This window comes from Anomalospiza imberbis, chromosome 3 (assembly GCF_031753505.1).
Source record: "Anomalospiza imberbis isolate Cuckoo-Finch-1a 21T00152 chromosome 3, ASM3175350v1, whole genome shotgun sequence".
Taxonomy (NCBI): domain Eukaryota; kingdom Metazoa; phylum Chordata; class Aves; order Passeriformes; family Viduidae; genus Anomalospiza; species Anomalospiza imberbis.
Window position 1 is genome coordinate 110974448 of NC_089683.1, and position 18785 is coordinate 110993232.

Genomic DNA, 18785 nt, shown 5'->3' on the forward strand with positions numbered 1-18785 from the left:
GAGATCAGAATGGACATAACAGAAGGACAGTTTTTTTCAGTTGACTGACTCCACCCCTTTGCCAGAATGAGATTTTTGGACATAATGGCTAGAATAAAGTGCTGTCAGTCCAGGCTCTGAGGCCACCAGAACCCACTCCTGGCACAAGGCAGTTTTAAAACAGCTTTGTGCTCCTCTAACCTTATTTCACACTGGGGCAATTCATGAGCTCCTCTATGCTATGTCTGCTGCCAACAGATGCTCCTGCAAGCAAGGGTCCTTGGGATGCAGGAATAACTCATCACCATCTGCCAGGACACACTGACAAGAAGACAAGACTGTCTAGGTGATTTTTTCAGTGGGTTTTACACTAGGATTTTTTGAGGCAAGGCTGAACACCATGGAAATACCAGCAGCTTTAAGGCTAATTTGCAAACTCAAGCAGCTACCCCAGATGTGATGTTAAAGGCCCTCCATGCCTGACAAGTGAGACTTTATTATAAACAGTCTTTATGAGGACTGCTTGAATTCACTTCCAGGGTTCTTTGGTCTCACAATTTTGTAGAAAAAAAAAAAATCATCTCCTTTACATTATAACATTCAGAAATCCACTTTCAGCACAGGAGCAAATACTGAATTATGCTGTCTCAAGTAGGTGCTTGCCTTTTTATAAACAAATTCACCTGCAGTGACTATAAAGCAGTAACTAGGCTCCCAGGTAATGCTATATATGCACGTGATAAATGCCAGTGTGTTTTAGGAAAGTGATACAGATTTTGAAGATTAGAGGATAATAAAATGAAGAGAAATAACTCCTCATCCGAGTCTTCAAAGGAAAAGACTACTGAGAAAAAAATGTGGATAGACTCCAGCCTTATAGTAATTCCCTTCCATTCTGCATTTGGCATCAAGTTCTTTCTGATTTCTTTACTCAAGCATATTTTCCCTCAGGGAAAATTCATTACAGTTAGAACACTGCCCATGATTTCATAATACGTGTTTATGGAGTTAATCATACTCACATCTCTCAAGGCATCTGTTGCTCTGCTTTGGTAAATTCCTCATTATCCCTGCAGGACAGCAGCGTCAATCCTGAGCCCTCCTACAGCAGGCTGCCATGCTTCACATCCAAGGAAAGGAGATGTTCTTCGGGTGTGATCAGCACAGGCTGCCCGGTACAGCAGTGGGCAATTTGTAGTGTACAACAGAACTCTTCTGGTGTATCTGAATCTTTCCCTGTGTCTGCCTGCTAGATTCCCTCACAAGGGGAACCTCACTGTGATAAACATCCAGCATCAGTCCACCTGCCATTTTAATTACTTCTTACTAGCCACTGTGGCAAAGCATGTAATTGGTCACACTGTAACACAAAGTGTTCTAGCCCTGCTCTTCCCTCTCCACTCAACTGCTGCAACTCAGTAATGCTACCGAGGCAAAGGTCTGGCTCAAACTGAGCTAATTCAAATTAAAGGAGTAAGAAATCACAGCACAGCAGCACTTCTCAGCAGACTCCAGCTTTTCCCACAGGTATCTCTGTCTGTCTTTCCAACATGTACAGACTTGCCTCTTGATGTGGATGCTGCAGTTTGGAAGCAACACTTGGCACAGTGAGCACAGTGAGCTCAGGGCATTTCTCATTAGAGCTGCTGCACCAGCATCATGTGTTTTAAAACACTGTTGTAATAAATCCTGCAGCTGCAGATTCAATATTTCATAAAGGCAGGCGTGACCTCGTAAGACAGAGTTTGGGGGGAAATTTGCTCTTAATTGAGTTCTGTAATAAAGCATTTCAGGGAGAAAGAGGACAAGCCTGCAAGCTGGATATGATCATTCAGTGCCGTCCTCCACTATGAATGGGAACAATTCAGCATGCAGGAAAGGAATTGCTTGATTTTAAGCAATGTCTTTATAGTAAGAATTCCTCTAGACTTTCTCCAGTCTTAAGCACCACTTTATAGATTCTGGTTCCATGAGGAACTCCATCTACAGAAGAAATATAGAAACTTTACATTTCAAAGACAGCAGGCTGGGAAGTTCAAAATTATCATTTGTACTATGACAGTAACCATAACAGCTGAGACTAAGGTCTAATGGCACAAGTAGCCAGCACATACCCACAAATAACAAGGCCCTGCTTTAAACAATAGAAAATGTAATAAAAAATTAATTAAGGGCTCTTTGGAGCTTCTGAGAGTCACTATACTCTTTCTTCTTACTACTTGGTGAGAACTTGAGCCAAGTTTGTTTTGTCTGGAAACACAGCAAAGAGCCTAAAGCCAACAGATTATGGAATAAAAGTAAGTAGGGAACCAAACCCAGGTTGCAGTGGTTTTGAACTAACAGGCCCAAAAGCATAACCCATGTTGGTGGAAGCTGAAGGACCTGAACCAGAGCTCTGTTCTTAGGCAGCAAGACTTGTGGGATTCCCAGTCATTCTCTCAACCTCTCATTCTCACAAGGATGAAGCTGGCCTGGGTGAAAAGAACAAAGGAAACACAGTGGTGCTGACCTGATAACACACCACCCTCACATTCATACTTACCTTTGCATTCAGCAAAACTTCAAAGCAGACAGAGAGATTATTCTTGTTCAGAAATCCAAATTTAGACATCCAAATTAATATCAAAGAATCCAAATATCTAACCTCAACTTAGAGTGCTGCTGCCACTCCCATTTAAATTCCACAGAAGCTGTGGCATACTCAAACTGTTGAAATTAGGCATTTATGTAACTGTCCAAATAGAAAAATAAAGACTAAAAAAAAAAGCCTTAACCCTGAGATCAGTTTGTTAACTAAACAACAGTCCTCTCTGCCTTGTAGCTTTTTTTTTCCTTAAATGATCAAATTACAAATGTTATCCTCCATCACTCATTCAGGATTCAAGCCTGAGCTAATTGCAGAGGATACAAAACAACTGTTACAGGGACCTGACAGCAGTGTGCAACAGCAAAATCAATCCTGCCTTTGCACAGCTGATACAGATTGGAGGTATAATTTAAATACCAAGTCATCTTTGGATTCTGCAATAAAGAAAGAAAGCACTGGAACTGCCAGGGTCCATGTCCCAGGAAGCCTTTTTGCAAGAGTTACACAGACTGCAGGTGAAGCATCTGGTGTGGTACCCAGGGAACACAAACAGCCTGACCATCTGGAGGAGCTCAGACCCACAAAGCAACACCTGGGAGAGCTTACATCCCTGTAAAGAATCAAATTTTAAACCTTTAGTGCACCTTGATTCAGCAAAACAACGAGAGACTGACAGTAATCAGTAGAGAAGGACAGACACATTGAGCACATTCAGCACATTGCTCCTTCCCATGAGCAGCCTTCTGGGGGAACCCACCAGGAGGGAAGAGGTGAAGCCTCTCTAACTAGTTTGGATTGTACAAATAATACTTATGCAGTTAAAATCACTGCATGAAAGATCAGCTTGCCTATCTATGCAAAGATGAGACCAAGGCTGAAGCCCCATCAAGGATCTTTAGTGAGAACCTGCCTCAAAATCCATCCACTCTCAGTAACCTTCTCATGTACCATGAAAATCTTGAACACTTTCGCAACACAAACAGTAAAACTTGTTTAATAGCCATGCCAGCTTTCAGACTCTTCCAGCATGCTTGACAAAACTATGAATCAACAAAATAAAACAAGCTAGGGAGTGGCTCTAACTAAATGCCAATTACAGCAAGAAGAAATTCAGTGTGCAGGAGCAAGTAACAGCCCTTTCTTCTTCTTCTTTTTTATTTCTTTTTACCTGCTGTCTTTATGCTCAAGACTAAAATAGCCAATATAGATTTAATGCATGGGATCCCTGCAGTGATATGTACTTGATAATACTTGACAAAAGGGCCTGAGCTAAATCTCATCAGCAACAATCATTCTTTACCAGAAACAAATATCCCATAGGTATGAAATGAAAACCTGCATAAGTGACACAGAGAAAAAAAAAAAAAAAAAAAAAAAAAACACTGTCCTGGGGTTCACAAGGCAGAAGCACAACTGTGAAATTATTCTGGCAGACACTGGCACAGCTAATAACATGATCCTTTCAATCACACACATTAGAGTCTTCGTGGCATTTGTAATTTGTTAAAAAACTCCCAATCTGCCACTTCAGTCTGAGGACACGAGGAGGAAACAAGCCTGTACTCTGCCTGCCTGCACATAGCTTGGCTCAGCAGCATTTTTCACACCTTTTCCAGCACTTCTGCAAAGATACCAGGCAGGTATTAGGGAGCAAGCAAGGAGGAGAGTAATTTCTGTTGTTCACACATATCAGGGGACAGCAGCACAGGCATGCCAGGGAAAACAGCTTTTGTGAGATTCCACACCAACACCTTCAGAAATACAGAAATTGTGATTCAGGTGCAAAGGTAAACCACTGGAACCAATTAAATGAACCCTGCATTGCTGAAATGCCAATTGTGCAAAACTGCTGATATTTCATTTCGATGGATATATTGCATCTGGTGTTTATGGCTTTGTGCTGTTGCCAGAGAGCCCCCAGGAGCTTTGGTCTGGGAGCCAGGCCAGTGTCTACCAAGTCAGTTGGACTGCTGTGGATACACAAAGATCCAATATTTCTCTGATTTAAAGCTTTCAGGCAGATTTTTCAGAGACTTTTGTTTTATTTATAGCTAGCATGTGCACAGAGAAATAAACCAGTCATTTAAAATGCTGTGCCACTGTGAGCCTATTTCTTCCAGTTTCATCTTTCAATACCTTATTTTGAAGCACGGAGAACTGGAAGTCTGGTTATTTTTACGTAAACACCCATTAGTGGATGGACAGAGATTCGGTCAGGGAATGCCTCTCCATTAAGAAAGGAAAAGGCCAGACAGAGTTTTGTCACAAAAGCTGGAAATGTGACACTATTTCTGCAGATGGCCATGGTCTCTGTTACAGCCATGTAACAGTTAAGTGTTTTTCCTTCTCCCACTCCTTATGGCATGGATTCTTGCCCTTCTGTTACAGAAAGCTCTGATGTGTCAATGGAGATGCCCCAGGTATTCTGATCCTTCAAGTTTTAAGGTTTTCCTCCGCTTGAAGGGATGCTCTCCATCCCTCCCTACAGAAAATCAAAAGAATTCTGATCATTAAACTGCTGAAAGATAAAAATTTTAAAATAAGAGGCTGTAGTATAACAAAAATCAAACAGAATTAGTAAAAACAAAGACTTTCTCTTCAGGGAATATTTTAAGTGTCTGCACAGACAAAAATATTAAACAAAAGTGTGCACAACTTTATTTTGTGGGGGCGTGAAGGATGTTGGGCCATCTGTTGAAAATGGAAGTCTGCCAAATACCACAGAGTCACACCTTGAGTCTGGAAGCGGAGCCTGCATGGCAAATCCATACATTTCTTATGGTGTCTGCATGCCATCAGCCTTTCCTTTACCTACTCCTCAGTTTTACACTTTCCTGGCTGCTAAACTGGATTGCTTCAGTTTTTACAAGGGCAGAGCCCAATTCTGCAAAGCACCATTGGCTGCTGCAGAGCTGCTGGCAGGACACCTGGCTGCATGCTTGAAGGTTTTCAGAACTGGGGAACATAAGACAAGCAGTGTTAGGAAGATCAGGGTCCCCACTCAAAGCCACTGGCATCAGGAAAAGGCATAACATTGTGTAGTTCAGGAAAAATTCTTCCATCTTTCATTCAGAAAACATAATCAAAAGGAAAAGCTGAACTTTTACACGCCACCAACTTACACCACGGAAAAAACCTTGAGACTTCCATGAATATCTGACTTAATCAAAACTCTGCCATACTTTTGATTCACATAAACCTCATGTCTAGGAAGCTGAGAGTATGGGATGAGTTCCCCTAGCTTGAAGAGTGGTTAATCAGGTCAGGACCAAGGCAACAGCAGTAAAACAAAATTTCTGTAAATCTCATTGAAAATCTCATACAGACTCCTCACCTTGCCCCTGTCTACAGCAGAGAACTTTATGAATGTATTGGCTAAACGGTGCAAAAGTCACCATTACAGTTGTTGAGCCTGAAAGGAAATAATTTCCAGCACCTACTGGCAACTGACAAAATAACTGATACAGACTGCACTTTTTAGAATTCAGAAACCCACCCAAACATTAATTCTGGCTTTCATAAATTTTCCTCAAATATAAAAATGATCCTTAAACTCTTCTGTAATTTCAGTTGTTTTTTAATGCAGATTCCTGATGGCATACCCATGTTTGGAGAAGTCCTTAGGAAAGTATCTGTTGTCAACACCACACCATTCATCAGCTCAAAAGCCAAATGGATTTCTCAGAACTCCTCCTTGTTTAGCCATCTTTCTCTGTAGTCCTCCCAGTGGGATAGAACGAAATTAAATTTAAATTAGGCTTTAAATTATTTAGTTGGAGATAATTGAGTTTGGAAAGTCATACTGGAGCATTATCACCCCGGGAAGAAGCTGAACATGATTTGGGGTGGGGGAGCAGGAGAAGAGAGCTGCCAATGCCTGGCCCACAGAAGGTGTCCCTGCCCATAGCAGGGGACTGGGAACACTGTGGTCTTTAAGTTCCCTTCCCACCCAAACCATCCTGTAATTCTATGTCACATTAGGCGCACAAAATTTCTTGTAGTAAAAGACACAAGCTGCTCTCTTTCATTCTGGTTGTGAAGAAAGTAATTTCCTGCACGCCTAAGAATGGAGTCCTTTTTTTTCTTGAAGGAATCAGGCCCTAAGGTGATCGAAAAACCTGGAGAGCAAATTACCTCATTTCTACAGGACCTATCTTTTCCAAATAAAAGAAGCACAAGAAGCTTGGTGTCTATTAATAACTTACTGCGATTCCATGAAACCCTCAGTAAGGGACAAAGCTGACTGGGCTAGAACGGCTGTGTTGGTAAAACCACAGCTTTTAACTTCAGAGTGGCACACACAGATTTCCTTGAGGAAAAGGTATTTCCTAGCTCAGTAACACCTGCATCTCTCGTAAAACGACTCACTCATACCCACTTTAAGTGGCAACACAGAATGTTCACCATTCTTCTACTGCCCCTCTCTCTCTGGCCGTCACCGAGGACCATCATTCTCTCGGATTTATCTAGATGGAAGCAGAACGCTTCTACACCGCTTTCTACAGCAGCTTTCCGGCCAGCATTCCGGTTACCTTCTCAGAAAACCACAGAGCAGAAGGAAAAAAAAAAAAAAAACAAAATCCCCTCGGACTGATCCGAAAGGAAGCACAGCGAAGCCGGAACTGCGGGGAGCAGCTCCGAGCACCAGGGCCCGGCCGCGGCACCGCGCTCGCTGCAGAGCGGTGGAAAAGCCCCGGTGGGCTCGGGGCCCGTCCCCGGGGCGGAGGCTCCGCTCCCCCCGCCCCAACGCCGGGATCGCTCCCGCCCCATTCCGGCTCTTCTGCGCTGCGGGCCCCGCCGCGGCCTGGGCGCGATGGCGCGGCCTGAGGAGCCCCCGACGCTGCCGGAGCCCCTGCGGCGGCGGCTCGTCTCCTTCAGCAGCTCCGTGTTCAGCGACAGCCACCGCACGGCGCTCAGCGACGTCCCCCGCGCTCCCCCGGGCTTCCCGGGCTACCGCGCAGGTACAGCGCGGGGCCGCGGCCCCGGGGCTCCGGGCTCCGCTGCGCGGCCGGGCCCGGGGGAGGCCGCGCCGGGACCCGCCGGAGGCAGCAGCTCTCGCAGGAGCTGCTTGGGCCGCCGGCTTTCTCTTTGTGGACCCTGCCTGGCGTGGTGGCCGATGGCTGCGGCCGTCCTGCCGCCCGTGGAGCTTGCGGGCCAACTCGCGGCCTGTTCAGACCTCTAGCGAGGGTGGCCATGGCAATGCTCGCAGCACGCCTGCACAGAGAGGCTGCAGTGAGTTCAGCCGATAAATCCGTTCTGAGCCGATCAAATTAATCAACCACACGTTCTTACTTCAAGACAGGAGTTCCCGCTTCCTTTGTGTAGTAACACTGCTAACACTTACTAGTTCTTCATTTCGTTTATCAAACATTTCACCAATAGCTTCTGTCTTCAGTCTTTTTTGCTTTGGCTTGCTGTGTGAAGAGCACTCCTGTGTTAATATCCAAGCCACTGAAACCAATTGCGAATTACTGAACATTGGGATTTCAAAAATTCAGTTTTACACATACGTATCTTGGGGAGTTGCTGTAGCAACAGCCATTGCAATACTGTCTTGCTTTTGCATTAATTTTAGCAATCCCAGCAAATAAGCATTAATTTAATTTAGGGATAGAAACATTAATTGGAATTGGCTTATATTGCTTGAACATTCATCCAAACACAGTCCTAGAACTTGCACAGAATTTATAAATAGCAATGCCATGTCAAGGATACCTTTAACATACCTAAACGTTGTGATCACAATTGAAATTTTGACTCTTGGTTTCTCTGCTTTTAAGTAATTTTTTCCTTAAATCTGACCTTGTAGGTCTATTATAAAAATCATAGGTACAGAATTTACTGCCCACATGTTGCAGCTTGAGACTTGGTTTTCTCTACATTGTGTTTTGTGATGCATCTTATTCTCTACAGACCTGAAAGGATGAGCTTTAGTTTGACACATATTTTAAACTCTTACCTTGTAAGAATCAGACAAATTACTGGCTTCCATCCAAGTGCCTGTTTAAATAAAAGGATGAAAATGAAGAGTGGGCCATGCAAGCCTGCTCTCTAGCAGCTCTCTTGAGATAAGCCTCAGTCAGAGATGGTGGAGTAAGCTAAAAGCCCCAGGTAATCAACAGTTGGACACTCAGCTTGAATATATGACTAAATTATAAAATGCTCTGTCCCAGGACCCAAAAACTGCCTTGGATTCCAGGAAATCATCTAACTCCAGATAGGGTGTGAAGATTTCCTCTGGATAAATAAAAATATTTTCCTTAACATTTAAGTTGACTGGGAAGAGTCAAATTACTGCCCTGCATGAAGCTAAGATGGAGCAGCATCCTGTCATTTTTACAGCTGGAGTGATAAGATCTTCTTTCTCTCTGTACAGATTGTGAAATCCTTTCCAGTTTGCCACTGCAGATGTCCCTCTATTTCAATGTTTACTTCTTCCCGTTTTGGTGGCTCATCACAGTTGCCATCCTCTACCTGAAGGTGAGAAGGAAGGAAAGTTCTGGTTTGTAAATGTATGTTACATCAAACACGTCCTAGTGTGGGATGCAGCTCACTGGAGTTTGAGGTTTTTACATTGATTTGGGAATTCATGGAAAACGGAGGTTCAGCAGTGTTTGAATGCCACTGCTGTCAGCTGAGGATGGCACAGAATATCTTCATTTAATCACAGACAGCACAGCAGAAACTTCCACTTTCTTCTTCCCCTCCAGTATCCAGCCTTATCAGATTATTACAAGTTCATCCTGGTCACCATCATGATCCTGGTCTCTCTGACAGAGCTCATTCGACTCTACCTGGGATATGTGGGCAATCTCCTGGAAAAAGTAAGTTACCAGATGCACACTGTAATTTCTACAAGAATTCCTGCTTTTGGGAGTTGAGCATTAAGTGGCAGCATTTTATTTAAGAGATTTTCAGTTGAGGACGTGGTTATTTCTCAGTTGCACTCTGCATCTTGTGTTCTCTTGGCATTGGCTTCCACTTAATTTTGTGAATTTCAAGTAGTTTTCCCTCAGAAGAGAGCTCTCTCACTCCCTAAAATTGTTTTGTCAGAAAATATAAGTACACTTGAAAACACAGGATATGGAAATATGAAGCCACCTCACTTTGCCTTTCCATGTTACGTGCTGGCTTTTGAAAAATTCAAAAGAACTGTGTTTTCTTCACAAGATTTTGGATTTTTTTCATCCCAGCTGTCGGGTTTTTAATAGGTGATGTCTCCCTGTTATAGGTCCCTGAGCTGGCTGGGTTTTGGCTCCTGACTCTCCTCCCGCAGTTGCCTATAATTCTCTTCTTGCTATTTAATGAAGGTCTGAAAATCCACTCTCTGGAGCGAGCCGTCCACATCATCTTCGCCGCCTTCCTCTCCTTCCAGGTGGTCGCGGCGTTTTTCACCCTGAAAAGGATGGTGAACACTCTGGCCACTCGCTTCCGCCTGACCGAGTTCCACCGCCTGGAGGAGCAGCGCCCCGCGCCTGGCCTGCACAGCCTGGCCGCCGGGACCGGCTCCCGGGGCTGCTAGGGCCCCAGTGCCGGCCGAGCCCCAAGGGCTTCAGGAGGTGACAGAGCCCGGCCCAGGGCGGCCGCAGCTCTGTGAACGTTTTGTTGGGTCATTCTTCGTCTTCTTGCCTCGGAGGTATCAAAAAAGTAGATCTTGCTCAAGAGCCAGCGTTCAACCTGAGAGGCTGGAGCTCCTTTCTGCAAGGAAAATCAATGCCAATTGCATAACTGACTTGAGTGGAGTAGATTTGGAGAGTTTTTACTTGTTACAAAGTTGTGGCATTTAAAAAAAAAAAAAAAACAGAAGCGTTTTTCCTCACTGATTGCACAAAATTCTTTTGTTTACAATAAATATTTTTTTTTACACTTTTTTGTGTTGGCACCAGTTTTGTCTGTTTTCCAGATATGATGCACATATTTAGTGTCTGATGCTTCAGTTAGGGAAAAAACCTAACCCAAAACCAAACTGGAAACAAAAGCCCCAAGAGATTTTGAGGCTTAAAAGGAAGTTAGTGAACAAAGACTACACTTTCAGAGATGGTCTTCCAGGTAATTCCAGCTCTTAGAAATTCCTCACTGCTACACTAGGCAGGTAATTTCAAAGGTATTCATGCCACAAAACTCTTGTGCTCATCTCCTTTGGCTTAGTTACAGTCCTGACTGTCAAGTCAGAGTGGTGCAATTTTCCCAGACAGAACAGTAACAAAATTATAGCCATTAAAAAAACAGGTTTATGTCACTGAAAGGCAGAACCAGTTTTTCCTAAGCTAGGGCAAATCCCAAGGTTCTGTCACTCCTGTTATGTGTATTAAATTTTAGGCTATCTTCTGCAGTTTTGGTAATGGCTAAAAGTTCACGTTTTCTTTCAAGGAGTGATGGAGATCAAACGTTAAAATAAAATTTTCACCATAATCCTTTGAGACCTTTGAGCAGGGCAAGAGTTGTCAGTTTTGAAAGCTGGCACAAGCATGCAAACTGCTCAAAGGATTGGAAGGAAGATGAGTCTAACATGAAAAAGGCACATTATGCTTAAAGCTGTTGAATATTTAAGGCTTACAGAACCCCAAGTGAGAAAAAGGAATTAGCTTTTGTTTTTTACCAAAATGGTTCATTTTCCTTTCAATCCATGAATGAATGGCACAATGAATTACACTAAGTTTGCTTCTTCATTTCATTATTACAAAGCTTATGTTATCAGAGCACGTACCCCTTAGTTTTAAAGCAAATTACCATCTTGGATTTTTGCACAGAAAGAGAGGATTTCTAAGAGGCTCTAAGAGTGTCTTTTAACAGTTAATATAAAACATTTAGAGCCCTGTAATCAGAGCCTGAGAGGGACACAGTGAGGTTTAAGCAGAAGTTACAGCATTTCAAAAATACTTATCCAACATTAGAAAATCCTTGTCAAAGTATTCTTAACTGATGCTAAGGGAACATTGGGCATATTTTTAATGTCAACAACAGTTACACTACTGGAGAATGCTAAAAACAGGCTGAAGGAAGGTTTTTAACACTAAATACTTGAAAAACAGCATGAAGCTGAAAAAGTCAAGCATACACCAATGCTGGCAACAAGGAACTGGATCCAGGCTAAGGCCATGAGGTATAACTCAAAATCCTTGCTTTTAGTCAAAAAGAAATGATGCATTTGGAAGATCCAATTGCCATGCAAGACAACTGGAGCCAAAGACACAAGGACACACAGTTCTTTGGGGATGGGGAGGAGGAGAGGGAAATGGAATTAAGAAAAACACTGTTAGAGTTGTCTGGAAATGGTAAAGGGAGAAATCAGCCTGTGAGGTAAATCTTCAGCAACATATTTGATAAACACAAGATCTCTACCTACACTCTTCCTAACAGATCTGCTAGTCTGTTTTTAATTTCAAAATTATCAGTTTTAATTTCACAATGAAACTTCCCTTCAGTTTCCAAATTTCACAAGAACTGGTGAGACATCAAGGAAGCAGGAAAAAAATACACAAGTAGAACATGAGAATTTAAGATTCAGCAGAGCAAGTATTTGGGCAGTGAGGGGGGTTGGTGGATTTCCTCACTTCTAGAGAATAGATGGAAACCAAAATGAAAGGAAGGAACCCAAAACCACTGGAAACACATGGGAGTTCACTGAGCAGCACACAGACAGTTTTGAACACAAGCTGTACAACACTGGCTTTTTGCCACACTGCAGTTTGTGCCAAGAACACCACCCCAAAAGTATTTTTTGATGCTCTAGATTGCTACCAGCAGCTCTCCTTTCCCAATCAAGATCTTTGAGTGGCTAAAGCCTGGGAACAGAAATCAGTTATTTTACTTCATGAAGTTTACTGTCAGGAAAGGCCAACAGCCAATTTTAAGGGAAATTTGTATCAACGTATTTCCTTTAAATGAATAAAAGAAATTAGGAATGGGTGCATTATCTTAAAATGCTCTATTTTAGGTTACTGATTAATTTGAAGATGAGAGGAGTATTTTGTGATCAAGGGCATAGCTGGCAAATGTTTAATACCTGAACTTGGCCTGTGTCCCTTGTCTAAAATAGACTTTGTAAAAGGATTACTCTTTTTTTAATAGTTGCAGGACTTTCAAGAAGGAGAAATTAAATTTAGAAGAGGCTTCAAATGTGTACCTTGCTTAAGCAGATCTGATAAAGCAGACACAAGATAAGACATAGATTTGATAGAAAACAGACAATTGATAAAAAAGAGGGTACAGCATTAACCTTTCCATATCAACAGCTCACTCTTTACATTTGCTGATAGAATTGCACCCAGTGGAATGAGATCATACATTTCACTCTTGCCTTTGTCTCTTATTAACTGGACTGGATTCAGTGTGAATCTTTAAACAGTTGATGAAGCAGGTAGAATTGGCATCATTACATAGTCTGATAAGATGCCCAATAGCTGGGAAAGGCTGCAGAGATCAATTATTTTGAAATATAAATTTTGTTTCTCCAGGACAAAGGTGAGATAGCAACAATTAAAAATAACTTTGTTCAGTGCTTCAAATAAAGCAAGGATAATAGAGGTTTGCTAAAGGAGGCAAGCAAAGCTGTACGTAAGGGTCAGCTGATAAGAGCAAGAAGAATTAAAACTATAATGGAATAAATAGGTTCAAGAAGTGTAACACAGAGAGAAAATGTGTATGTTGCTGATTGGTGCCACCAAAGTTGCCCCTGGGTACATGAAGGAGAGAATTTATTAAAAGAAAAAAACTGAAAATTTACTAGCTGGAAATCTTCAGGGATTCAGCAGAAATATTATTCCCCCAGCTAAGCAGCAGCCTAGAGCACTCAGTTCCACATTCATTAAATACATGCAACTTTTGCAATTTCTTATGGAAAAAAGCACCTTTTCTTCTTCAGATGGTCCAAGGCTTGAAAGTAATATAGTCCCTAGGAAGCATTTACTGGCCAAGAGACATGAGCGCAACAGAGGAACTGTAGACAGAGATGAACAGATCTGGCAGGTAGCTGCAAGAACAGCCAAGGCCTGAGGCTTCCCTGGTGAATTTGGGAAGTATTAATGACTTCCTTGAGAGCTGCCTTGAACATCCAGGAGTTCCTGCAGTCTGGGAAATAAGGCACTGTTGCTCTTTAAGGGATAGAAGAGACCCTTCTATATTCACACTGGTGGGCCCATACTGTTCCCAAGTAAAATAATCAGGAAAAAATGCCTGAGCACTCTTTAGTTACCCCACTCTCATTGCATTGAAAACAATCAGCTGAATTCATGAAGGTGAGAAGAATATCAGAGATACCTGTTGATAATCACCTGTACTGCTGGAGCTTTGCACAGAGCCTCTCAGCCCATGCAGCCACTGCCTGTGTCAATCCAGAGGGATTCCTGTCCGTCAATGTGTTTGAGCTCTTGTTTCAGTTACAGAAAGGATTTTAGCATGGGAATCTCTCTCCTCTCTTTGTTTGTCCTTTTGCACAGGAAATACAAAATTTATCACAAGATTAAAGCTTGCAAGAGCAAGATATTTGAGTATCTTCTGCAGTATGTTAACATCATAGTCAACAATTAAAATATATAGCTAAAGGGCTCTGGTTTTGATTTTTGTTGTTCACTTTTAAAACACCTCAATTTTAAGCAAATTCTTACCACAACCAGAAATGTAACAAATCTTCCTTTTATAAAGCAGCTGGGAGTAGGAGAACGGCAAATCTTTGAACACCTTCATTTTGAAAATCCTGGAGGAACCTAAATATCACTTTTTTTTTCCCATTTCCAAATGATTTATCATGTTTAGCAAAGCATGTATAAAAACATGGGGTGGGGAAATATTTTGAAGCTGCTCCATTTTCCTAAGTAAAACTGCATTTAAAAAATAATTTTAAATTCTCAAACCCTGCCAGGCACGCAGGAGTGGGTATCAAGGTGATAATAAAAGGACAATGTGACAATGTCTTTTTTTAGGGAAATACTGATAAGGCAGCAGCAAAAGGATTAGCCAGGCTGGCTGCAGTCAGAGACAGTGAAATGTGACACAATAAAAACTCAGTTATTGAGTTAAAGACAGCCCTTTGGACACAAAAGACTGAAATGAAGAAAAGCTGTGGGTTTCTTTGTTCTTGAATAGGACTTTTTTTTTTTTTTCAGAAGCATGAAATATTACAGTGATAACAGAGACTGGATAATAAGAATAAAAACCCAAGAAAAATTATCTGAGGGTTCTTTCAGGATGCCCTGAAAGTGTAATTTGTTTCTAAACATCACCTGCAACAAAATAACCCAACAGGTGTGAGTAGGATGAGACAGACTTGCCTGTGTTTGCATTTCTCAGTACAACTTTCAATTAAAGAGTGATAGAATCACTGGAAAAGACTGGAAAAGGCCTCTGAGATCGTGGAGTCCAGCTGATAACCCAGCCCTGCCAGGCCCACCACTAACCCACGTCATGTCCCTAGGCACCACATCTGCAGAGTTTTTGAACACTCCCAGGGACAATGACACCATCACTGTCCTGGGCAGCCTGTTCCACTGCCTGGCCACCCTTTTGGTGAAACAATTTGCCCTAATTTCCAATCTGAACACCTTCTGGCATCACTTGAGGCTGCCTCCTCTTGTCCTAACTCCTGTTACCTGGGATAAGGGACTGACCTCACCTCCTTCAGGCAAGAGCTCTGCCCATCGCCCTGCTAAACAAACCATCTGGGCTTGTAAAAGTAAAATAATCATTTCTTACTCTTCTTCAGCTTTGGGGGGAGGAGGGCAGATCAGGATGTCCAGAGAAGTTGTGCAGTGCTTTAAGCCATTTTCCTGCTTTGGTTTTTGGTTTCAGCACTGCTGAAATCAGCCAGGAACAGGCTTGTTCCGGGGCTGAAGGCTGAGGGACCCTTCTCCCCCAAAGCTGAAAGCATCCAGCCAGTCCTGCTCTCTCCATACATAATGTGGTGCTGCTCACCCTGTGCCATCAGATCTCCATCCTGTACGAAGGACATCCAGAGCACAGACCTTCCCACACGTTCTGGGAGCCAGGCACTTTTCCAGGCACGTGTGAGTCAGCCCTGCAGAAAGCCCGGTGCTGTTTGTATGCAGAACAGGCACCCGCTGCTGGCTCAGTGCTCCAGCAGCCTTGCAGTGACAGCCCTGTTATTTCCCACCCATTTGCTGCGCATCGTTATCACTCTTTAGGCTTTCTGACACACAGCTTGTTCCTGCTCTCCCTTCTGCGTGGCTTTGATGGGTCAGACACGTAAATGGTGCTTTTTTCAGGGCTGTGTTCAGGGAGTGTCACAGTTTGGTTTGTCTGCCGCTGCAGCAGTGGGAGCTGCAAACTAAGAAAAATGGAGCCACCAGCTTTGCTGACAGCAGCATGCACATGGATGCTGTTGCCTGGATCCTTTTAGAGGAAAAATAAATTAGAAATCTCTTCTTTGGTGTTTCCAGCCAGCAGAGGGGCAGGGCAGCTTTTCCCCTTGCTAGCAACGTGAGAAATCCCCATTGTAATATCTAGTGCTTATTATCCTTGATAGCTTCATGCTATCCCACATTTGTTTGTATAATCAAGCACATCTTTACTGCAATATATCTTTCAAATGGGCAACCCACCCTTAAGAGACCCATTTTGGCTGATTAAGTTCAAACTGTTGCACTTATTCAGTCACATGCAGATATTTTTATCCATCCCTATTTCTCCTTCCACCTCTGAGCAAAGCCAGACCACTGCATTTCCCAAAAAGCAGCTGAAAACACCCAAATCCACAATTATAGACCCCCACAGCCAACTGGCACAAGTCACACCAACAAGAGCTAGGGGGAAATATTAAAGTTCAAATGCCCAAAACAATTAAGACATGGCTAAGTTGAATAATTTCAAGGGCAGATCTAAAATGCACATACCAGCACAAATATTTTGATGATCTCATTTAAGAGACTCCACCTCTCCCTCCCTCTTCAGGGCCACAAGCAAAGTTAGGTCACCGCAAAAACATTTTGGACTGAAGTACTCCAGCAGGAGAATGCACCCTTCCTTGGGGTTTTAACTGTTAAAGCCTTTTAAAGCAAAAACACTTATAAACAAAACTAGGATGAAATCAGCATGTGTACTAGGAATTTTTTTTTCTCTTTTAAGGCTAACTACGAGAGCTTAACATTACCTTCAGGATGCTTTTAAGCCTGAGACTGAGACAGAGACAGAGTTAATGCACAGCTGAGGACAGATTTTTTTTGCCTCCTGTACTTTGAATCCTGACATTCATTGGAAAAGTGAAAGCAGATTTGGAAGTGGGGGAAAAGTGTCTGGTGGTGCACAGTGGCACTGTGTGCACATCACCCTGCTCCAAGTGCCCATACCATGGCTGATGGACACACAAGAATCTGAAGGTGGGGGAGAGCTATAATTACATTTCTGTGACAGTAATTACATGCATTTCACACAGTTCAGCTGATGTCATGTGGCACAATAGGTACTGTGAAGAATACTCATTTATTAAGTAATTTATTGCATAATAATTAACAGCTAATCACTTGTGAGTTAAGATGCTCTGGGAACAGACCCAATTCACAGTCTGTGCTGCCTCCTTCCAGAAAATATGACTATTTAGAGAGTGCTCCTCACTCCCCAAAAGCCTCCATCTCTGCAGAATCCCTGCTTGCACACACAGACAGCTGCAGGTGATCACTGTGTGCATGGCAGCAGCTCCAACAGAGAAATCAAACCCTCAGGTGATATCCACAGGGTAGGCAGGGAGCTACAGCTGCATCCCCTGGGATGGAGAACAGGCTTTTAGACCAGGCTAGAAGAAAAATGCCAGCTCTAGGCCTCATTTCTCTGCTTTGCCTCATTAATTTGAAGCTGTCGCAGATATATCTCGACTTAATCAATCACTCACTTGAGGGAGTATCACTCAGCCAGTCAACAAAATACTGCTACAACTTCTGCACTTGAGCTGATGTGGCAAAACCTACTTTTTCCAGGGGTAATTGTCCCTGTTTTGTGGTTGTATTACAGCTTAATGCCATTCAAACCATTCAGCATGAAGCCACACTCCCACATTTTCACTCCAGTAGCCTGTGCTAGCACTCAGCTGGCGTGTCCTCACAAATCCACCCCTTCACACAAAGACATCAGAGCCTCTGGAGATCTCCCTCAGCATGACAATGACCTCAGCAATATCCCAAGCCTCTACCAACTGGCAGAGAGTGATGGGCAGCAAAGACACACGAGTGGTGTCCCAGTGGGCTGTGAGCACCCACATCCCTTTCCCAGCTCTCTGCTTGTTGTAGGTAAGAAAACCAAACTCACGTCCAGCATCTCTCTCCACAGTGATTTTCCCCACACGTTATTTGTTGCTTTCACTACTCAGGTTAAGGTAGCAGCCACGGCCACCACAGGTTGAATGAGATGTCTCCCATTTTTTTTGGTTTTTCTGATGAAGTAGGTGCAAAAAATGAGGGGTCTCCCACAAGGAACTGCCTCCATATCTTCTGTCCCAGGTTGATGGTTCATGTTCAAGTGCTCTGGGGCCAGATGAGGTTTGCCCTGCCTGCTTCAAAACCTAGGGAAAAAAAAGAGTCAGAGGAACTTGAAAGATTTGGAGAGAATGTGTTCAACCAGGCTTAGTAAATGCCTTCACAAAAAAAAAAAAAAAAAAAAATCAGCTGATGTACAAATACTGTTCTTCGCCTGCAGTTCCTAGGGCATGTCCCAATCTCCAAGTAAATCCTGGACCCTCTGAAACCTCTGCACACACCTCAGTCACATAGCAATAACGCATGAGAGAACAGTTCCATCTGAAAAGAAAAAAATCATTTGTGGTGGCCCATAAATCATCAGAGTGTGTCATTTCATATGGCCAAGTGCTGTGAGCAAGCAGAGCACTGCACAGCAAGGTGACAAAATCATTTTGGATGTCAGAAGCAGCAGAGCTTTCAGTCAATCTGAGCAAATTCAGATTTACAGATCCAGCAGATTTGTCTTGTTTTATTGCCTATTAATTCAATCCACAGAGATGAGAGAAAAGCAGATGCCAGTACCCTGACTTGCAGCAGAGGGAAGGAAGTTTGGGACAGACTGCCTGCTCAGCAAGTTCACTGGTGCCAGAGGGCTGCGAGCCCTTCAGAGGGACTTGGAGCCTGGAGAGATGGGCAGGGAAGAACCTCTGGAACTCAACAAGGGCAAGTGCAGGGTCCTGCACCCGGGCAGGAACAGCCCCGGGCACCAGCACAGGCTGGGCTGACCCTGCTGGGCAGCAGCTCTGCACAGAAGGACC

The 18785-nt window shown here is 43.2% G+C and overlaps 1 protein-coding gene across 1 annotated transcript; it reads left to right on the forward strand.

Moving 5' to 3' along the window:
- Positions 1-7362: 7362 nt before the first annotated feature.
- Positions 7363-10088, forward strand: TMEM17 (transmembrane protein 17). The gene is made up of 4 exons (XM_068183032.1): positions 7363-7527; positions 8943-9046; positions 9277-9390; positions 9798-10088. The coding sequence occupies exons 1-4, from the start codon at positions 7380-7382 to the stop codon at positions 10086-10088; spliced, it is 657 nt and encodes a 218-aa protein (XP_068039133.1). The 5' UTR covers positions 7363-7379.
- The last annotated feature ends 8697 nt before the right edge of the window (positions 10089-18785 follow it).